Source organism: Muntiacus reevesi, chromosome 1 (genome assembly GCF_963930625.1).
Source record: "Muntiacus reevesi chromosome 1, mMunRee1.1, whole genome shotgun sequence".
NCBI classification, from domain to species: Eukaryota; Metazoa; Chordata; class Mammalia; order Artiodactyla; family Cervidae; genus Muntiacus; species Muntiacus reevesi.
In genome coordinates this window covers 249,424,488-249,447,034 of record NC_089249.1, presented here as the reverse complement: position 1 = coordinate 249,447,034, position 22,547 = coordinate 249,424,488, and the positions used below count along the sequence as shown (strand labels likewise).

Below are 22,547 nucleotides of genomic sequence, written 5' to 3'. Positions count from 1 at the left end.
AATGGTTATCAGGGTGTAATGGGGGAAGGATAAACTACGAGATTGGGATTGATGCATACACTACTATATATAAAATAGATGACTAATAAGGACCTACTATCTAGACAGGGAACTCTACTCAGCATTCTGTCATGGCCTACATGGGGAAAGAGTCTAAAAAAGAATAGGAGTGGTTTCTTCTCCAGAAATCCCAGAGCTCTTCATCTCTTTCATGGAGCTTAGTGCCCCATAAAGTTTAAGAGCACCCACTTCAAAGCCAAGCCTGGGACAAGTCCCAGTCACTTATCAGCGATGTGACCTGGGGCAAGTTTCTCCACCTCTCTGAGCTTTGGGATGTTCTCATGTGTCAAACGGTGCTACTGTTCCCTACTTCATACAGGTGTCATGGAGATTAACGAAGGTAATAGGTAGTGCCGGGACAGTGACTAGCACTTTCTACTCTATAGATTATAATTAAAACCTTACCACTTTCTATATTTTATTGAAATTATCTATTTCTATTTTGCCTCCTCTGATAAGACTGTTCTTCCTCAAAAGTAAAAGACCTACTTGTGTCCCCTTTGTTTTCCCCACAGTGCCATGCATGGGTGGGAAATTAAAGAATATTTGATGCTTAGACAAAAGAATCATTTTTTACTGTAAGAGACAGTGTGCATATAATGCCAACAGAGGGGTCTAAAACGCTATGGACTCCAGAAGAGGAACTATATCCTCTGGTGGTGGTTTAGCCTCTAAGTCATGTCTGACTCTTGCGACCCCCATGAACTGTAGCCCACCAGGCTCCTCTGTCTATAGGATTTTCTTGGCAGGAATACTAGAGTGGGTGCCATTTCCTTCTCCAGGGGATCTTCCCAACCCAGGGATCGAACCCAGGTCTCCTGCACTGTAGGCAGATTCTTTACCAACTGAGCCACCAGGGAAGCCCCCCGTGTCCTCTAGTTGGATTTTTTCAGCCATTTGACACCTCCAGGAGCTAGTGGAATAGTCTACCAGGCTATACAAGACCTGTCTGCTACTTACTTTTCCAGCCCAGCTGCATTGCTGGTCCTCTCCATCTGGCTGTCCATCCTTAAGCCAACTGCTGTGTTCAGGGAACAGAAAGAAAGCCAAGTTCACTGCCGTTTCATGGCCTTTGAACTTGCCTCTCCCCATGACTGAACACTTCTCATCATTGGATTTCAACCTGTACATCACCTTGTCTAAGGGTCCTGGCAATCCGAACAAAAATAACCCCTCTTCCCACAGCTATCCCCCTACCCAGTCACATGCTGTTTGTCTTCTATATAGAAGTCCTTGGGATGGTCCATTCTTTTAAATTATTCACTTAGATAATGTCTCTCACCCTCTACTAGCACATCAGCCCAGGTCTGTAGGGCTCTTGTCTTTCTTGATCACTTCTATATCTACAGTACCCAGAGCATCACAGAGGTCAACAGACGTTTGATGATAATGAAACATGAAGATCAATCCTTCATCAATTCAAGAATCTAAAAAAAAAAAAAAAAAAAAAAATCATTGAGGGGAAAGCCCCATCTAATTGTATAGTGAAGGTCAAGTTGGCCTGTAGGAGGTCCAACACGTGGACAAGGGGAAGGAGACACGCAGAGCTGTGAATGAGCCTCTTCCCATCTCACAGGTCTTAAGTGAAGAGGACTTCAGGCGATGGGCCAGTTTCCGGCGTGAGGCTGAGGCATCCCTCAACAACAGAGATGAGCTTCTCATGGAGACAGCACGGCATCTGGAGAATCAACTCACCTTACTCGGTAGCTAAAAATAAGTTTATTGTTACATTTTTTACAACAAATGCTGCAAGCAAGAAAGGGTGTTCCTGGCCTTGATTCTGATACTGTTACAAATGTGTCTCAATTAGGAGCCTCCCTGGGGCGCCCTTCCAGGCATTTGGCGCCAGTGAGGTGTGCCAACATCCTACCAGACTCCACACCCTGCTTCCCGAGGATGCCCAGGAGCATTCCTGCCCTCCCTGCTGGAGGAAGCCTGGTTGCTTCTCCTCCAGTCGTTCAAATGTTTATTGATCACCTACTATGTGCCAAGTAGCACGCTAGGTACTGTGGCTTCAATGGGGAACAAGAGCCACAGACCCTGCCCTTGATGATTAAATAAGTAATTTCATCAGAGTGTGACGAGAGCGGGACTGGGAGACGTTGCTGGTGGGATGAAGCACAAAGGAGCCAAGGAGGGCACAGGAGAGCTTGAGCTGATTGGAGAAAGGGAGCTCATCAGGTGTTCCACGAGAGGGAAGGGCCTGAATGCAGGTCTGGAGGTGAGAAAGCCTGGGCTAGCTGGAGACTTAGGTCTGCCTTGGCTGGACCATGGAGTGCAAGGGAGACCCATGAGGTAAGAGAGGTCAGGAGGATATAGATTATGAAGGGCCATGTAAATCGTATGCTAAAGGTTTGGAGGAGGGGAGTTAAAGCAGGGACAGATTTATGTTTTATAAAAATCACTCTGACTGCTGCTGTATAGAAATTAGATGGCTACCCTGGGGGAAAGACGAAAAGCACCAGCAAAGAGACAGCGATGGATTTCTGTTGAAGGAAAAGCGTTGCCAAGGGAGAAGGGGGAGACTTTCTTTTTCAGACTCTTCGCCTCACAGCTTGGGGACAAGATCTAGGAAAGGCGATGCCTGCGCAGCATGCACATGCTGGCCATGTGGCCACGTGGCAGAGCCTCCTTTGGGAGGCAGTGCTGACCCGGGATGAAAGCCACGTCTTGGCCCTGTGTGCCCAGGGACACTTCCCCGCACCTCTGAGCCTCTCTGTCTCCTCTGGATCACACTCCACCTAACTCAGCCAGGCTGGGGTGAAGGGGGAGACCTAGGGTGTTGCTGTAAGAAGATGGTAAAATCTCTTTATATTTAAAACGTAGCAGCAAGATGTAGTGGGATGAGTGGCAAGCCAGGGGAGGCGGTTTTGCACCCCACCTCCTTCAGCCTTTTGCTTCCTGCGTGTGGACTGCAGAGGCCTTTGTCTGCTATCTCACGAGGCTCCCTGGAAAGCTGGCCTGGAGAACTCACTCTAACAGGGACCAGGAGGTAGCTAGTGCAGACAGCTCCATCCAGCACACCAGGCCACCACCAGAATGTCATCCCGTTAGGGCCCCCGACTCCTGCACACCTTTCCTCTTGTTCCAGGGGAGCCTTCTGGCCCTGGCTGGTGAGAAGCGCCCCTGAGTCGGTTCGGCATTTGTTAGGACTTCTCAGCTTCCCTGACTGAGAAAGGCTCTCAACCCCTGTTTCATGTTCTCTCACACACCACTAAATGTGTTTTTCCTCCTCTCTCCTTCACTCTTCCTCCCTGTAATACACATCCGCTTCAGTCTCTCACCTTCCAGGTTATTGCTTGGAGGAAAAGATGAGGGTCAGGCATCATTTTTCATGGAACTGTTCTCCAGTGCACTTGGGCCTGAAACACAAAACGGGCCCATTTCAGGATGGAGAGGTTTATTTTTCTTCCCTCACAGTGGCTTAGGATAGAGCAGGCTGGGGCCGGGAAGAGAATTCATCCTGCCACCAAGAAATTGCCTTGCCATTCAGAAGCTGCATTGCATTCACAACAGGTCTCCCCATACAAAATGATCTTTTCAATATGCATCCAGTGTGACTGTTTTGCCAACATATTGTCACTCGGGATTATTAAAAGAAACGGCATGCTTCACTCCTGCCCAGAGTGAAATGGACAGCCATTAGTCTGTGGTCTGAAACGAATCTCAATTAAAATGCAGATTTATTTTTGCTTAATCACTTGGCAACCATTGGCTGTTTGGGTATATATTCATCAATGTTGGCTCAAAGCTTGAGACCATTCAAAAAATGATGGAATTCACATCTTTAATTCCCTCTAAGAATATTATTTCAAAAACCCAACTCTATTAATTCTAGGGTGAGCACTTGCAGAGGAAAGACCAGTGTCCCCATGTCTTTCCACTCCTCTTGCTGCTATGCCGCTCCAACCACACCAGCTTTCCTCTGACTCTTAGCCTTGAACCTCATCCTGCTTCCTCCACCCTCCAATCCAGTCTCTAGAATGATCTTCTTAAAATTCAGAACTGTCCATCACTCTCCAACTTAACTCCCTTTAATTTGCTACCAAGTAAATGCCAAATCCCTTCACGCCCTGACGGGCTCTACATGACCCAGCACCTCCCCTCCTGCCTCATCTCTCACCCAACTCTGCCTCTCTTTATGTGTCATCTTCTACTCTGACCTCTAGACCTTCACCCATGCTGCTCTCTCTGCCTGGAATTCTCCTTCTTCCCCACCTTTAGGGTTTATCTTCCAGCTCTGAGATTGAACGGCACTTCCAACTTTCCTGGTGGCTCAAACAGTAAAGAATCTGCCTGCAATGCAGGAGAATCTGGGTCAGGAAGATCCTTTGGAGAACAGAATGGCCACCCACTCCAGTATTCTTGCCTGGAGAATCCCATGGACAGAGGAGACTGGTGGGCTACAGTCCATGAGGTCACCAAGAGTCAGACACAACAGAAAGACTGACACTTTCACTTGTTTTTCTTCCTCAGCAAGGCCTTCCCTGACCTTCTAGATGAAGTTCAAGTCTCTGGGTATATGGTTGCCTGGCACGCTGGGCTTCTCTCCTCCCATCACTCGGTTATAAATCCTTATTCAACAGGCCTTTAAACGCAGAGAGGATGTGGACCAGCTGTGTCTCTTGTTACTGCTGTATCCTGTGTGCTTAGCACAGCCTAGAACATGGAGATAATCAATAATCACTGCCTGGTTTGACAGGGCTTTGGGGAGATTAAGCAGCTCCTTTTTCCAACATAAATGTGAGCTATGCTGTCTTTGCTCACTCCAGGAGCCACTGGGATTGAAGACCGGCTGCAGGAAGGTGTTCCAGACACCATCGCTGCTCTGCGGGAGGCTGGGATCCAGCTCTGGGTCTTAACTGGAGATAAGCAGGAGACTGCGGTCAACATCGCCTATGCCTGCAGACTCTTAGACCAGACAGACACCGTTTACTCCATTAACACAGAAAGTCAGGTGAGACCAAAGTAGACCCCAGATGTCCAAGTGCAGAGCAGCACCTAGGCCAACGGGAGACAGGGTTACGGGTACCCAGGGGCAGCACCACCCCAAATCTCTTGGCCCTCACGCAGTCCTGGTCCTCTGCTTCATCTCCACACTTGGTTTACTGGTCTATTTATACTACATCTAACAAAACATAGTAGCAAGGTGTGGCTCTCTCGAATCCTGCCCTTCGCCCAGTCTCCCCATTCTATATATGAGAAACTGAGGACTACAGAGTTGCTGAGTCATCTCCCCAGGGCCACCTTGTCATTTCTGATAGACAGACTAAGTCTAGAATGCCCTTCTCTGGTCAGGCCAGTGCTATTTGCATTATTGCAGACTGTCTGCTCACAGAATCTCAGTTGTTAGTTTCTTATACTTTGGATTAACTCATCCACTGAAAAACCATAACTAAATTGACATGGTTCTGAGTTTAAAATTTCAGCTCCAATTTGTAGTATCAAACTGGCTGCCACAGAATGAAATCTGAAGAGAGCAGTACACAAGACCAGTATGCTTTGATGCAATGGGAGAGAGAGATAAGCCAAGTTCAAAAACTGCAGTTTTCAGCCTTAATAGGTTGTGAGTGGCTGAGAACAATGTTTGGAGAAAGAGGGCTGTATAAAGTCTAAAGAAGTGTATTGAAAGTTGCAATGGTTTTTCTGTTTAGGAGGAAAAAAAAACCTATGTTCATGATGCAAACTGAAGAAAGTAAAATTTCACTAGCTCCTTGGCTGATGAATATGGGAAGTAGGTGTTGAGTCAGTTGCCCCTATCAAAGGGAGCAGTATTGGATTAGATGTGGAGTTGAAACAAGAAAGACACTGGGTTGTGGGGGTGGTGGGTGGAGGGCACTGGAGACCTAGAACATTCCAGGGGGAGAAGGATGGAGAGAGGGAGGAAGATGTGAGATGGGAAGAACAGCACAGAGAGAGACGCAGGAAGGATGATGGAATCTCACTCCTTCGCTTTTGCCTGAGGCGGATCTGGACCCAAAACAGATGCTTACAAGTTTCAGTTTCGTTTTCATTCAATGAAGAATCCATGATTTTTTTTTTTTTAAAGAAGTGGTGTATCCTAATAAGAAATGCCAGAGACCCTAAAGTGAACTAAAGATGAATTAGGAAAATAATTTACTTTCTTGTCAGGTGCAGACTATGCTATGATTAGATGAAACCCCAGTGAATTTTCAAGATGAAAATAAACTCAGGGAAATCTTGGCATTAATATTATGCTTAAGAAAGAAAGTAATTTGCATCTCGCTTGAGTGCTTGATCCCTGTAACAGTGTGGATGTCTGCCTGCCCAGCTTGCAATGGCAATCCCATTTGCAATGATCATTTCACTTCCAGGAGGTGGACATCAACAAGCCTATGAGTCCTCCTGAGGAAGGTGGAGTGGTTTTCTGTGGATTCTGTTAAATGCAATGCCTTCCTGTAAGAAGCTGAGGATGTTTGTTGATTAATTAGCCAAAGTTCCCAAGAAACAGCAGGTCACACCCAAGTTGAACTCAATCACTATCAACCATTTTAAAGATGTCCATGACTCTCCAAGATGGTACCTAAATATTGAGCACTGCCCACACCCCTGGGCGCACTAAACCTGAAAGATTAGGCTTTCTCATCCTGTTGAAAAAGTAGTGGGTACAGAGATAGCACAGAGTCAGCATCACTGACTCAAAGGACATGAGTTTGAGCAAACTCCAGGAGATAGCGAAAGACAGGAAAGCCTGGCGTGCTGCAGTCCATGGGGTCACAAAGAGTTAGACACAACTTGTGACTGAACAACAGAGATATGTTAAGACAGAAATGGGGGAAATTCATTCTAAATCAGACTAATTTAAATCCCAGTTTAATGTACTTACATATTCAGTAGGTATTTTTTCGAATGGTTTTAAACTGTTTGATTCTATATACATTGATTTAGGACTATTGTTTCTTTGTTATGTATCTTAAAGCTATAAGCAAGTTATGAGGCCTTTCTAAACTTCAGGGTCAGTCAGTTCAGTCACTCAGTCATGTCCAACTCTTTGCGACCCCATGAATCGCAGCACGCCAGGCCTCCCTGTCCATCACAAACTCCTGGAGTTTACTTAAACTCATGCCCATCAAGTGAGTGATGCCACCTAGCCATCTCATCCTCTGTCATCCCCTTCTCCTCCTGCCCCCAAACCCTCCAAGCATCAGGGTCTTTTCCAATGAGTCAACTCTTCGCATGAGGTGGCCAGAGTATTGGAGTTTCAGCTTCAGCATCAGTCCTTCCAGTGAACACCCAGGACTTATCTCCTTCAGGATGGACTGGTAGGATCTCCTTGCAGTCCAAGGAACTCTCAAGAGTCTTCTCCAACACCACAGTTCAAAAGCATCAATTTTTCCGCACTCAGCTTTCTTCACAGTCCAACTCTCACATCCATACATGACCACTGGAAAAACCATAGCCTTGACCAGATGGACCTTTGTTGGCAAACTTCAGGGTTCTCATCCATAAAATGAGAGAATTACCAACCCATCACTGGAAGTGTTGATCTGTCAAGGAATTTTAGAAGGGACTAGATAGTATTAGATGTTGTTGCTTAGTCACTCAGCTGCATCCAACTCTTTTGTGATCCCCATGGGCTGTAGCCCACCAGACTCCTCTGTCCATGGAATTCTCCAGGCAAGAATAATCGAGTGGTTGCCATTCCCTTCTCCAGAGGATCTTCTCGACCGAGGGATCAAACTTGTGTCTCCTGCACTGGCAGGCAGATTCTTTACCACCGAGCGACCAGAGGAACCCATAATGTTAGATAGGAACTAGTAATAGCAACTATTATTATTATTATAACTAACAACATATATTGAAGACTTATTATGGTCCAGATACCGTACTTCACCAAACTTCAGTCTTCTCATCTGTAAGATGGGGAATTAAAAAGTTTTATTTCACAGGTTATTGGGAGGATTAAATAAGATCATAGAAGAAATATAGTTATTAAAACAGGATTTCTGAGTTAACAAATTACCCCTAAACTTAGTAGCTAAAAACAGTGGATACTTATTATCCCACAGTTTTTATGAGTTAGGAGTCTAGGAGCGCTTACCTGGGTACCTCTGGTTCAGGGTCTCTCTTGAGGTTGCAGTCAGGGATGTGAGCTCATCTAAAGGCTCAGTGGGATGGGTCATTTAGGGATGGGGAGTCCTCCTCCTTCCAAGTTCATGGACATGATTGTGAGTAGGCTTCAGTTCCTCTCCATGGGAGCCTCTCCATCGAGATGCTTCACAACATGCCAGCTGGTTCCCCCAGGGTAAGCCATTCAAGAGAGAGAATGGGAAAGAGTGTCAAAGTGTAGCCACAGTCTTTTGATAGACTGACCTGGGAAGTGACATCCCATCACTTTTGCAAAATTTGCTTCATTAGAAAGGAAATATTAGTCATAATGACAATCAAGGGTTGGAGATTACACAAAGAAGGACCTGACTATCAGAAGGTATAGGGATCATTGAGAACCATCTTAGAGGCTGCATGTCACCAAACCTGACAGATACTAAATGTTAAGTGAATGGTAACCATTGTGATTATTATATAGACAATTTGAAGGAAGTACATTCAGAGATTTTATTTTGAAGCTTCTATTTCCAATGACTTGCTGCAGTCATATGTTGGAGGAATTTATAGGCATACCTCATTTTATTACACTTCACAAATACTGTGTTTTTTACAAATTGAAGTTTCATGGAATTGAGAAAGTCTGTTAATGCCTTCTTTCCAAAAGCATCTGGTCACTTTGGGTCTCTGTGTCACATTTTAGTAATTGTCACAGTACTTCAAGCTCTTTCATTATTATTGTATTTGTCATGGTGATATGTGATCAGTGATCTTGCTGTTTTAGGGTGCCACAAACTATGCCCATATAAGAGGGTGAACTTAATCAATAAATGTTGTGTGTGTTCTGAGTGCTCCACCATCCAACTGTTCCCCATCTCTCCCCCTCTCTTCAAGCCTCCTTGTTCCCTAAAACACAACAGTATTGAAATTAGGCCAGTTAATAACCTTCCAGTGGCCTCCAAGTGTTTAAGTGAGAGGAAAAGTTGTACATCTCTAGCTTTAAACCAAACGCTAAAACTGATTAAGGTTAGTGAAGAAGGCATGAGGAAAGCCAAGAGAGACCAAAAACTAGGCCTCTTGTGTCAAACAGCTAAGTTCTGAATGCAAAGGAAAAGTTCTTGAAGGAAATTAAAAGTGCTACACCAGTGAACACACAAATGATAAGAAAGAGAAACAGCCTTATCGCTGATAAAGAGAAAGTTTTTGTGATCTGGAGAGATCAAGCCAGCCACAACATTGCCTTAAGCCAAAGCCTAAGCTAGAGCAAGGCTTTAACTTTCTTCAATTCTCTGAAGGCTGAGAGAGGTGAAAAAGCTGCAGAAGAAAAATCTGAAGCTAGCAGTGGTTGGTTCATGAGGTTTAAGGAGAGAAGTCATCTTCATCATGTAAAAGTACAAGGTGGAGCACTGAGCACGGATGTAGAAGCTGCAGCAAGTTATCCCAATGATTCAGCTAAGATCATTAATGAACATGGCTACACTAAAGAGCAGGTTTTCAATGTAGACAGAACAGCCGTATATTGGGAAAATGTGCTGTCTAGGACTCTAGTTAGAGAGAACTCAATGCCTGGCTTCAAAGAACAGGCTGACTCTCTTACGGGTGACTAACACGTCTCCTGACTTTAAGTTGAACCCAGTGCTCACTTACCATTTGAAAAGTGATAGAATCCTTAAAAATTATGTTAGATCTACCCTCCCTGTGCTCCATAAAGGGGATGACAAAGACTAGATGATAGCACATCTGTGGACAACATGGTTTATTGATTATTTTAAGCCTGCTATTGAGATCTACTGCTTAGGAGGAAAAAAAAAAAAAAGATTGCTTTCAAAATATTACCACTCATTGACAATGCACCTGGTCACCCAAGAGCTCTGATGGAGATGTACAATGAGATTAATTTTGCTTTCATGCCTGCTGACACAACATTCATTCTATACATACCTGTACACTTTTTTAGACATAATGTTAGTGTATGCTTAATAGACTGCAATATAAACATAACTTTTATATGGCCTAGGAAACCAAAAAATTCATGTGACTCACTTTATTGCAATAGTCTAGAACCAAATCCACAATATCTCCAAGGTACGCCTGTATATAAATTGTGCTAACCCTAGCTTCCAGCAAGGACTACTTTGCTCTCTTTCCCAGAGAAGTGCTTCAGTTGTAATCACCTACTCCTGACCTACTTCTTGTGGCCCCTCTGGGTCCCATGCACACCCTATTGCTTGCAGTCTCAGTTTAGCATCCCCTAAAGGAAGGCTCCAGAATAATGAACTGCAGTTCTACTCACTTCAGAAAGAATGATTCCAAGTAGTCTTAGCAGCTCCTAGATCAATGGTCTTCAAACTTGCCATTTCAGAACAAGCGTCACAATTTTTGCCTAAATCCATATACTACCTATACTGTTATTTATTTAATAAGTTCATTTAAATAGACTGAAATTTTTTAGATTTCTTTTTAGAAGAATTTTTCAGCAGTGCAATAAATGAAATACCATTTCTTGCCACAGATAAGAGAACACTGCTAAATAAAGACCCTGTGAACGAAACAATGCAATTAAAATTGGTATTCCAGCTGACTTCCACAACTTTTCTCTATCTTTATTTAAAAGTGATGTTTACATAAGTGAAAGAGGTATTAAGGATATATTTAGATCCAAATCTGTCTTTATCCTTGATATATTCAAAAGTAATAGAGAAGAATTGATAAGAGGAAATAGCTTCTTCCCCATGTTTCAAGATAAACATCAGAAAAAATAAGAAGTTTATTTAAACCAGTAAGACTCATGTTCGTGGTGAATTTCAACCAGTGTGACCAATACATTTGTACTAATGATAAAGTACACAATGTATTTTTTCAATTACAAAGCCACAAGTTGAATCATAATGATCAGCCTCCACTACTAAATTGGGTGACTTTAGGCAACTTACTAAGGATTTCAGTTTCAATTTCCTCATCCCTAAGCTAAAGTCGGTAATACCCACCCTACCTACCACACAGGTATGTTCTGAGGAACAAAGGAGAAGGGAAATGACTTGTAAGAAATGGAAAGCACAGTACCAGCCTAACACATTGTCGTCATTTACCATCTCATCAGTATCATTTATAAACGCTATCATCCCTGTATCAGTCCCCATCTTACTGAGCTATCTTCACTCTCATTCCCAAGCTCGCTCTCTCTTTGGGCCATTAATGTGGTTCCAAATTATTCTTGCTCTGACGCTGTTTGAAATACTGCAGAGAAATGTCAAAATCAGAGAGTGATTCCCAGGTCATCTCTGTGGTAGTAGAGTTTTATAACTCTTTTACCAGAGGATGAGGTGAGGCTTTAAACCTACGTTTCCAGTGTTGCTTACTAACACCAAATTGATTATTGTGCCCTTTATACTCTTTATAGGAAACCTGTGACTCCATCCTCAACTTGGCACTGGAAGAGGTAAAGCAATTTCACGGACCTCTGAAGCCAGACCGCAAGTTCTCTGGGTTCTGCCTGCCTTCTGCGACACCAGCCCCGACCTCAGGAGCTGCAGCGCCCGATGTTGGGCTGGTCATCGATGGGAAGACGCTGAGTGCCATTTTCCAGGGGAAGCTGGAGGAGAAATTTCTGGAGCTGAGCCGGTATTGCCGCTCTGTCCTGTGCTGCCGCGCCACCCCGCTGCAGAAGAGCATGTTGGTCAAGCTGGTGCGGGGCAGGCTGGGAGTCACGACCCTCTCCATAGGTACCCGGCGTGGAGAGGGGCGGGCTGGGCAAGGCCACTCTGACATGCCACCTGGACCAGAGCCCGGAGGTCAGGGGTCACAGTCAGGGAGCCCAGGCTGAGGGCACCGTCAAAGTCACAGTCAGGACGTGACAGCCGGCAGAGCAAGCAGAGGCTAAGCATGGTGGGAGAGCGAACCTGAGTTCTCTGCTAAGGAAATGTCAGCACTTGGATGGAGGCCAAAGCCAAGTTCAGAACACCCAGGTAGATCCATATACACTCAGGCTCCCTCAATTCTGGGACGCAGACCGTGTCCCCTTCAGTCCTAATACCATGCACCTCAGGTGTCTATGGACTTGATATTCTGCTGAGTGTTGATGGCTAGTGGGGAGATTTTAAAAGTGGAGCCTGCCCCACATTTAAATGAATGTATATACATTCATTTCTAAATACAAGACTCCACATAAAGCATACCCTGAATAAATGGGGGCTTGTAGGTTGATGAAAAATTCCTTATAGGAGATTAAATTTTAGTCGTGGTTGAAGCAGAGAAATTAAAACTGTCCTTACTTCAAACCTTCCAGAAACATCCAAACCTGGATGATAAGAATCTTTTGATCTGGAGTCCATTTCTCCAGCCACCTCCCTCCCACCAACATTCAGCACTCTGTGTTCCAGCCTTAGGAAGCTGCTTACCATTCTCCAGGATCCCCATTCTCTCTCACCTCCTGGCCTTTGCTCAAGCCATTTCCTTTTGTAAAACCTCCTCTAATCAGGCCAATGTTCCTTTACTGTACACTCTGCTGGCTCCACAGCACTGTTATGACTTGGTGATGGGCTGCCCAGGAGACCAGGAGTTCCTTGAATGGAGGGACAATATCAGTCTTACTTAATTCCATCCTGTACTCAGCGCATACCAAACATATGGTAAACATTGCTTTCATTTAGGGACATTCTTATAGATGGTTCAGGTTTTCTTACTCCTACACAGATATGGAAAGAAATTTTCTTTCCTGGCATTTCAAATAAGAGACCTACTTTACATTGTTCTTGGTTTTTTGTTTTTTAGCGGGAGTAGGGGGTTGGTTTTTGTTTTTCTTCCCTCTTGGTCTTCAGGTAAAAGCAGTTCAAAACCAGGAGAAAAAAAGGAGGGGGTTGGCAGAAAGAATACAGGGAGCAAAATTTTACCAACTGCACCCTAATTTTATTCCCTAAACTGTCCTCTTGAAAGCTGCAGACACGTTTAAGGCAATAGCCCAGGATCAACTCCCTGAAGTAAAGGGCTGGCTTCAGTGCCACCGCAGCAGAAACAAAACCAGCAGGGCGAAAAATAGGATTCCACACCTCTACTTCCCCTGGCTTGCCAACAGGAGAGGTTAAAGGGTAGATTTGTTCTGCCACAGGGAAGATGAAAACTATGCATTGCTATGCTACCAAGGAAAAAATCATTAGAAGAGTAACAACTAGTTACAGTGACAACATTTTTAAGATTAATAAATTTTGTTGCCAGACAATTAGGAGAAAATTCTCTCCCCCAATTGCATATTCTTTGTAATATCATATATTACAGGTGGGGCCAGGAGAGAAAGGAAGTCATTTCAGTCACAAATTGTGGCCCTCAGGCTGAATCCAACCCACTGCATATTTCTGCAGAGATGCTAAGAATGGATTTTGTGTTTTTACTGGTAAAATGTGTAAAAATCTATTTGTCATTCAGAAAGAACAGTTGTTCAATATTGCATCTTGGCCCACAAGGCCTAAAATATTTATTATTTGGCCCTTTACAGAAAAGGTTTGCTTAGCTTTGGTCTGAAGGATAAGGCATTGGAAAAAGCCAGGCTTGTGAAAAAGATCTCACTGTTTATAGAACTGTGCTGTCCAAAATGGTTGCCACCTGCTATATGTGGCTATTTAACATTACACTTCAAATTAAACAGAAATTCACCAGCCACATTTCAGTGTTCATAGGAGGGTAATGGTTTTCAAATTGGAGAGTAAAGAACAGGACATTTCTATCACACAGAAATCCATTTGACAATGCTGGTATAAAAGGTGGCATGTGTGTGTATGTATTTGTTGAATAATAAAAGAAAAGTAGGGCTTCTTGTCCAAAGAAAAAAAGACATCTCTTAGGCTAAGTGACTGTAGCAATGGCTTTTCCAGAGGACTATTCAAAGCAACATTAAAAGGATTCAATTATGTGCAAATGGAGACAATCTAGAGTCACTTATATAAAACTTCTCATTGTCTCACAACAGTTGGACCAGGATCTCATGACTACTCTCCTTTCAGGTGATGGAGCAAATGATGTAAGCATGATTCAGGCTGCTGATATTGGGATTGGAATATCTGGACAGGAAGGCATGCAGGTATCATTTCCTTCAACTCTTCTTGTTACTTTCTTACTCTCCTTTATCCTTATTGGTGAATTAAGGAATTCCCCCTCAGAGCTGGAGGAACTCCTAAAGAGCTTTGCAGAATTATCATCTGAGAAGCAGGGGACTTCCCTGCCTATATATAACCTCTATCACCGCATCCCTAGTGGCCAGTCTTTCAGAATAGGGATCAAAGGATGCTTGGCTTTTTACAGACAGCCAACTATACCTGTATTCTAAAGCCAAATAGTACCCAGCCATTCAGGAAAAACTAAGTTTCCCCCTGATTCCATGTTTCCTTCCTCCCCACCCACATCAAGGTTACAACACCCTTTGTGAACAACTGGAAAACAATTTTCAATTGCCATTTTAGTTGTGAAGGCTAGATGGACCTACACATCGCTTCTACCAAAATTACTTAAAATCCAGCCTGGGACAAGCATCCTAACTTGAGCTGCTGTGTTCCCCATTAAGACAGACCCCACTTTGTAGTTCTTAACCATTAACAACTGTGTGTGTTCCCACCACCAGCGCAGACATTAGGTGTTACCTAAATTTTTTGGTGAGGAGGAACGAACACTGTCACTTTTTGAGTCTCTATCATAGGCCAGCACTCTATTTGCACTTCACATTTATTATCCCAGTTTCAGTAGTCACTACCACCCTGTGTGTTAGGGATTGTTATTTCACTTTTTTCTGATGAGGAAACTGAGACTGAGAGAGGTTAAACACCTCGACCAAGACTCTGACTAGGATTTATAACCAGGCATATCCAAACCTCCTACTCTGAAAAGCAATATGAACTGGGCCTAGTTCTGAGTCATCCCAAGGGCAGAAGACACATTTTGGCTCTGCAGAAAGGGGCAGCTATCCACCCAGCAGCTCCACCTGAGATGGGTGGAAGGCCTGTCTCGGGAGGTGGCCAAGGGTATTGAGAGGTTTGAGGATAATTTGCACAGAAGCCCCCAGTCTCTAGGCAACCATCACATGCCTAGCATGGTGCTCAACACACACTGGTTCACAGGAAATGCTTGTTGGATAAGTGAAAGGAGGGGAAGAGCCAGACCAGACCCCTGGCCTCTTCTGACCACCCTCCTTGGATTCTAGTGAGATCCGGATTTCCCAAAGGAGAGGGTGGGGTGTCAGAGTCTAAAAAGTCACTCAAGCGTGTTGTATGTGACAAAGGGTCTTTCAGGCCTTACCTACTGCAGACCTTAGAACAGAGCGCCACCCTCAGGGGAGCCTCTTTGGTCCATTAGCAGCCGTGGATGGAAGCTGATATGTCTGCTCTGCCTCTCAGGCTGTCATGTCCAGCGACTTCGCCATCTCCCGCTTCAGACACCTCAAGAAGCTGCTGCTTGTGCATGGCCACTGGTGTTACTCGCGCCTGGCCAGGATGGTGGTATACTATTTCTACAAGAACGTGGTAAGTAGTCCGGCTGCAACCTCCCTCCCACCCAGGCAGACAAAGCATCTCAGCATAAGGGAACGAGTCAGGGCTGACCTGGATTTTGAATCCTGCAACTGTCCCTTACCAGCTCAGTGACCTTGTACTTACGAAGTCGTGTTCGACTCTCTGCAACCCCATGAACTGAGAACTACCAGGCCCCTCCATCCATGGGATTTTCCAGGCAAGAGCACTGGAGTGGCTTGCCATTTCATTCTCCTGGAGATCTTCCCGACCCAAGGATCGAACCCAGGTCTCCTGCATTGCAGGCAGACACTTTACCATCTGAGCCACCAGGGAACCTTTGGCAAGACAATTCAGTTCTCTGGGCCTCAATTTCTTCTTTGATAAAATGGGGCTAGTACTATTCGGTGAGGTTATTGTGAAGACTAGCAATGCTGTCTGGAAAGCATGTGGCATATAGGCAGTACTGTGAGTAGTTCCAAGCATGGACTCTGGAGTCAGATCAGATTTGATTCAAATAGAGGTTCCTGTATTAGGTAATGGCTTCATACATTTGTTTCCCCGTCTGAAAAATAGGGATGGTAATAGTAGCTTTCTCATATACTTGCTATGAAGATAAAATGACAGCTTGTGTAGAAAGTGATTGGCATGTAGTGATCACCCTCTAAAATTAGCCATTCTTTTTTACCATTGGTACTGCTGTTGTAACTCTCAGAGGGACTCCATAATTGAGCTTTGTTTTCTGACTGCAAGGATTTGAAGATCAGCTAGTGTGTCTTGTACCTTAGGTTTCCTCCCCAGATAGAGACAGACGAATGCAAGAGCCCCATTCTGCCTCTTGGGAGAGTGAAGAGAAAGGTTTAGGACTGGAATCCTGGGCTTCCACCCAAGACCCTACATATCACTTCAGCATTGCCAGCCTTCCCAGCCAGGACTTGTAATTTTCTTAGTGGTCCAGTGATTAAAACTCTGCACTTCCAATGCAGAGAACATGGGTTCAGTCCCTGATCAAGGAACTGAGATCCCACATACTGAGCAGTACAGCCAAAAATAATTTTTTTTAAAAAATATCAATTTGCAAAAATACTTAAGAGTACAGTGATCATCTGGGCTTTAGTCTGGCCTGACTCTAATATCCTGTGTGAACTTGAAATAGTTACTTAACTTCTCTCAGCCTTGATTCCCTCATCAGTAATGCAGGGAGACTAGGACTCTTGCTGTCCTCAGCATTATCAAGAGGCTTTATCATCAGAGCTTTAGGTAGCATGTAGCACTATATAAATAGTCATTATGAGCTATTATTGTTTCTCTAAAAGACGTGTATTTCTGTCTTGTTGATAAGGGCCCAAATCAGGCACACATCAACTGAGGTATTAAAACTCCCAGAGGTTGTTGTTTGCAAAGCATTTGATTAACAATGGGCATGAGAAGAAGCCAGAGCACTGCCTTACTAAGTGAGGGAACAGGGCCTGTGTTTCCCATTATCCAGTTCAGGGACCTTTAAATAATCCCCAGGAGACTCCAAATAGAATCCTGTTTGCATAAGGAAAAGGGGAGGATTAAGACCAGAGTGATGGAAGGGAAACATATCAGGCCAATAGAAGTTACAAAATGGCATATATCTGTTCTCCCAGGCCTGCTTTCAGGCACCATCATAGTTACCCTGACTCAGGAATAAGCATTTCTGTGCAGAGTTCAATGTATATGTAAATAAGCAGCATGACAACTAATAATGTAAATTTGAGAAACTGGATGGCACCATGATTTCAACAAGTCTATGCAAACAAGTCTCTATCTGACTTGAAAGACTGCTTATTTAGAATTTAAAATGCCCCCATTTAATGTTTTTTTTTTCTCCTTGTCTCCAAAAGAATCATTCTTTTGAATAAGCACAACTTCTTTGCATTAAATTTGTGAAATAGAAAAGGAAACGTTTCCAGCCAGCCATGCTTTCAAAGCTTAAATGATATTTATTTCCAGCCCGATGCCGTGCTCAAAATTTCAATACCGATGCCGAATTATCTCCCCTTTGCAATTAGAGGGTGGAGGACTATGACTTCCACATCCGAAACCAATTTCAGAGGGGATTAAAACCCTGCCTGCTCTGAAATGTGAACAATGAATTAATTATGCACTGTAGCTTCTTGGGAGGAAAAGCAGGCACCCAATCTCAGCCATGCCATCTGACATCACAGAGTTCAGTTCTCTCCCCTCGAGGTGCAGAGATTTCAGCCAGGCAGAGCAGGTAGAACCAAGCAAGGTCCTAACATGGCCTGTGGGGGTAGGAAACATACTTTGATGTTCAAACTCCAGGTTGGGTGTTAGGACAATAGAACCACCAAGATGTAATTCGTTTACTCAGATAATTATTGAACAGCTGCTGTCTCGGGAACAGTATCAGGCATTGGACATGGAGCAGACATCTAAACAGACATGTTCCCTGCTCTCATGACGGGTATGGTCTAAATCGGGGCTTAGCAAACTGTTTCTACCAAGGGTCTAATCATCAATATTTTCTGCTTTGTGGAAGTACAGCCTCTGTCACTCTGTCACACCAACTCAGCTCCACTCTAGCTGCTGTAGACAATATGCAAGTGAACCACTGTGACTGTGTCCCAGTAACACTTTATTTATGGCTGGACTTGTGCAGAATGGTTTCAATAAATCTTCTCAAAATGTGGTTCTTGGATCAGCAGCATTAGCATCATATTGATGCTTGTTAGAAATGGGATCCTTGGGCTGCACTCCAGGCCCACCCACTACCTTGGAATCTGCATTGTCAGAAAGATCCCTGGGTGATCCGTATGACAAGCACAGACAAGCCTGACAAGCCTTAGGGCCTGACAAGCACTGGGACTGGGGGAAAGAAATGAAAACTTTTAAAACATTTTCTTGGTGCATCTCCCCTAGAGGAAGATCAGGGTACCATGAACATATTGCCAGAAGACTTTGACCTAATCAATCCAGAAGTAAATAGCATTTAAGCTATTGCCTGAAAGAGAAGATTCAACTATGAGTTACTCCATTCCCCAACCAAGGAGGAGACGTTTGACAACCTGAGTCCTTACAGGAAATATTTCAGGAAGTTTACTCTTCATTTTATAACGTATGTTATATCTAATTCCAAAACCAAGTGTAAGTGACTTTCAGTAAAAAACACAAGGCAGTAAGGAAGTTATAAAGGAAGTATGAGAGTGTGATCAGGAGCCATAATGGGAGGAGTTTGGTCACACCTGTAACCTGGGATAAGATGCCAATTATCTTTTTAAACAGGTTCAAATTGTTTATTACATTCAACATGCATGAACTACTCTGTCAGATTGCTTATATAGGTTTCTAAAAGCTTTCAATTTTTTATCATGACCAGTAACAGACATTCCTGGGCAACACAGGTCCGTGAACAGCACGGTAGTAGCGCTGGTGTATTGTGCAGACGGGCACGTGCGCTCAGTCGTGTTGGACTCTTTGTGACCCCAAGGACTGTAGCCCGCCAGGCTCCTCTGTCCGTGGGATTTCCCAGGCAAGAATACTGGAGTGGGCTGCCATTTCTCACTCCAAGGGATCTTCCCAACCCAGGGATCGAACCCATGTCTTTACCAGTGGTAAAGGGGATACTTTTAGAGACATATGTCTCTAACTGAAAATCCCTGGTGGAGCAGTAAAATGATGTGGTGGTAAAAGTCCAAGACCAAAGGTCAGAAATCTTGTATTTTTTTATTTTTAGACTTAATTCAGCTTCAGTTTTTTATATGATTATTTCTTTTTAATTTTTAGAGTATAGTTGATTTATAATGTTTACAATTTTAAATTATGTTTATAAATGTAAATTTATGTCATTACTTTCTGTTGTACAACAGTGATTCAGACATATGCATATATCCTATCTACTCCTTCCCAAATTTTCTAGTATATATTACTGACTATTGAGCAGAGTTCCCTGTGCTATACAGTAGGTCCTTGTTGATTATGGATTTTATATAGAGTGTAGATGTTAATCCCAAACTACCCCCACCTTTCCCCTTTGATAACCTTTCATTTGTTTCCAAAATCCATAAGTCTATTTCTCTTTTGTAAATAAGTTCATTTGTATCATTTTTTTTAGGTTCCACATATAAGTGATACTACTATATGATATTTATCTTTCTCTCTGACTTTACTTAGTATGATTTTCTCTAGGTTCATGTTGCCACAAATGGTATTATACCATTGTTTTTATGGCTGAGGAAACATTCCATTGTATATACATACCTCATCTTCTATATCCATTCATCTATTGATGGACATTAAGGTTGCTTCCTTGTCTTGGCTATTGTAAATAGTGCTGCAATGAATATTCAGTGCATGTATCTTTTCAAGTTATTTTCTCTGGATGTATACCCAGGAGTTGGATTGCTGCATCATACAGTAAGGTCTATTTTTAGTTTTTTAAGGAACCTCCATACTGTTCCCCATAACAATTGTACTGATTTATATTCTCACCAACAATGTTGGAGGTTCCCTTTTCTCCACACCCTCTCCAGCATTTATTGTTTGTAGACTTTTTTATGATGGCCATTCTGACTGCTATGAAATGAAAATGAAGTTGCTCAGTCACTGCTATAAGGTGATACCTTATTATGGTTTTGACTTGCATTTCTTTAGTAACTAGTGATGTTGAGCATATTTTCCTGTGCTTTTTGACCATCTGTATGTCTTCTTTGGAGAAATGTCTATTTATATCTGCCAATTTTTTTGACTGGGTGGTTTGGTTTTTGATATATATTGAGTTTCATCTATTTGTATATTTTGAAGATTAATCCCCTGTTGGTTGCTTCATTTGCAATATTTTCTTTCAGTTCATAGGTTGTCTTTTCATTTTATGGTTTCCTTTAGCATGCAAAAACCTATAAGTTTGATTAGGTCCCAGTTTAGTCTTGCTTTTATTTCTAGTGCCTTGACCTAAGAAAACATTGGTATGATTTATGTCAGAAAATGCTTTGCCTATGTTCTCTTCTAGGAGTTTTATGGTGTCATGCTTTATATTTAAGTCTTTAAACCATTTTGAGTTTAGTTTTGTATATGATATTAGAGAATGTTCTAGTTTCATCCTTTTACATGTAAAAGGATGTCCAGTTTTCCCAGCACCACTTATTAGACTGTCTTCTCTCCATTGTATGCTCTTGCAGATTTCTGTCATAGGTTGACCACAGGTATGTGGGTTTATGTTGAGGTATGTTCCTTCTATGCCCACTTTCTGGAGAATTTTTATCATAAATGGATGCTGAATTTTGCCAAAAGCTTTTCTGCATCTATTGAGATGATCATATGGTTTTTATTCTTCAGTTTGTTAATATGCTATAATGCACTGATTTGCAGATCTTGAAAAATCCTTGCATTCCTGGAATAAATCCCAATTGATCATGGTGCACAATCCTTTTAATGTGTTGTTGGATTTGGTTTGCTAGTCTTTTGTTGAGGATTTTTGCATCTATGTTCATCAGTGATACTGGCCTGTAATTTGTGTGGGTGGTATCTTTGTCTGATTTTGGTATTAGAGTGGTGGTGGTCTCATAGAATGAGTTTGGGAGTGTTCCAATTGTTTGGAACAGGTTCAGAAGGATAGGTGTTAGCTCTTCTCTAAATGTTTGATAGGATTTGCCTGTGAAGCCATCTTAGGCTTTCTACCTTTCTAAGAATTTGTCCATTTTATTAGCATATAGTTGCTTATAGTAGTCTTCTATGATCCTTTGTGTTTCTGTGGTGTCTGTTGTAACATGTATCCTTTTTCATTTCTAATTTTATTGATTTGAGCCCTCCCTTTTTTTCTTGGGAGTCTGGCTAAAGGTTTATCAATTTTTTTATCTTTTCAAAGAACAAGCTTTAAGTTTCATTGATCTTTTTTTATTGTTTTCATCTCTATTTCATTATTTCTACTCTAATCTTTAAGATTTCTTTCCTTCTACTATCCTTGGGTTTTGTTTGTTGTTCTTTCTCTAGTTGCTTTAGACATAAAGTTGGGTTGTTTCTTCGTGACTTTCCTTGAGGTAAGATTGTGTGTGTGTGCTCAGTCGTGTCCAACTCTTTGGGACCCCATTGACTGTGGCCCACCAGGCTCCTCTGTCCATGGGATTTCCCAAGCAAGAATACTGGAGTGGAAATGAATACATTTCCTACTCCCAGGAATCTTACCAACCCAGGGACTGAACCCACACCTCCTACATTGGTAGGCAGATTCTTTACCACTGCACCAGCTTAGAAGCCCAAGATAAGATTGTATTGCTATAAACTTCCCTCTTAGAACTGCTTTTGCTACATCCTGTATCGTCGTGTTTTTGTTGTCATTTGTCTCTACGTATGTATTTCCTCTTTGATTTCTTCAGTGATCCATTGGTTGTTTAGCAGCATATTGTTTAGCCTGAACATCTAGGTCTGGATTCCAGCTTTGCTATTCACTAGTCTGCAACTCTAGCCCCATGACTTGACCTCTCTGAAGCTCAGTTTCCTCAATTGTAAAATGAGGATAGCAGTGACTGCCTCATAAGGCATGTAAGTGTACTGAATGGGTCAGTACAGAGCCTGGCACCTAGGAAGTGCTTTAGGAGTCTCTGTTGTTATTGCTGCCATTGCTATTCTTGACCTTATCTGTAGATGGGTCACTTCCAGCCCCGGCATCCTAAGATTCTACAACCTCAAGTCACAATTCCAGCCCCAACTGGCCAAGGGACTTTAGTGTAGTCAGTCACCCTATCTGAGCTGTTCAACCCACCTGTGTGTACATGGAACTAAGAGTGGGTGTCTTTCTCAGTCAACTGGAGAGGGAGAAGCAAGAGAAGGTGCTCAAAGGGTCAAAAAACAAAAACCAAAGCCTGATGTGATTGCTAAACACTAGTATCAAGACTTTACCACTTTGGTTCTTCTTAAAGCCACCCTGTCAAGGGCATAAGTGGTTGATGT

General features: G+C 43.0%; 1 protein-coding gene across 3 annotated transcripts in view; it reads left to right on the top strand.

The window, feature by feature from the left end:
* ATP10B (ATPase phospholipid transporting 10B (putative)) overlaps nt 1-22,547 on the top strand; it is a 123,365-nt gene that overhangs the window by 80,089 nt on the left and 20,729 nt on the right. For all 3 annotated transcript variants that reach the window (XM_065936437.1, XM_065936421.1, XM_065936428.1), the window contains 5 exons: nt 1,637-1,763; nt 4,833-5,017; nt 11,528-11,849; nt 14,121-14,197; nt 15,504-15,629. In XM_065936437.1, coding sequence (XP_065792509.1) covers nt 1,637-1,763; nt 4,833-5,017; nt 11,528-11,849; nt 14,121-14,197; nt 15,504-15,629 — 837 coding nt within the window. The remainder of the gene's footprint in view (nt 1-1,636; nt 1,764-4,832; nt 5,018-11,527; nt 11,850-14,120; nt 14,198-15,503; nt 15,630-22,547) is intronic.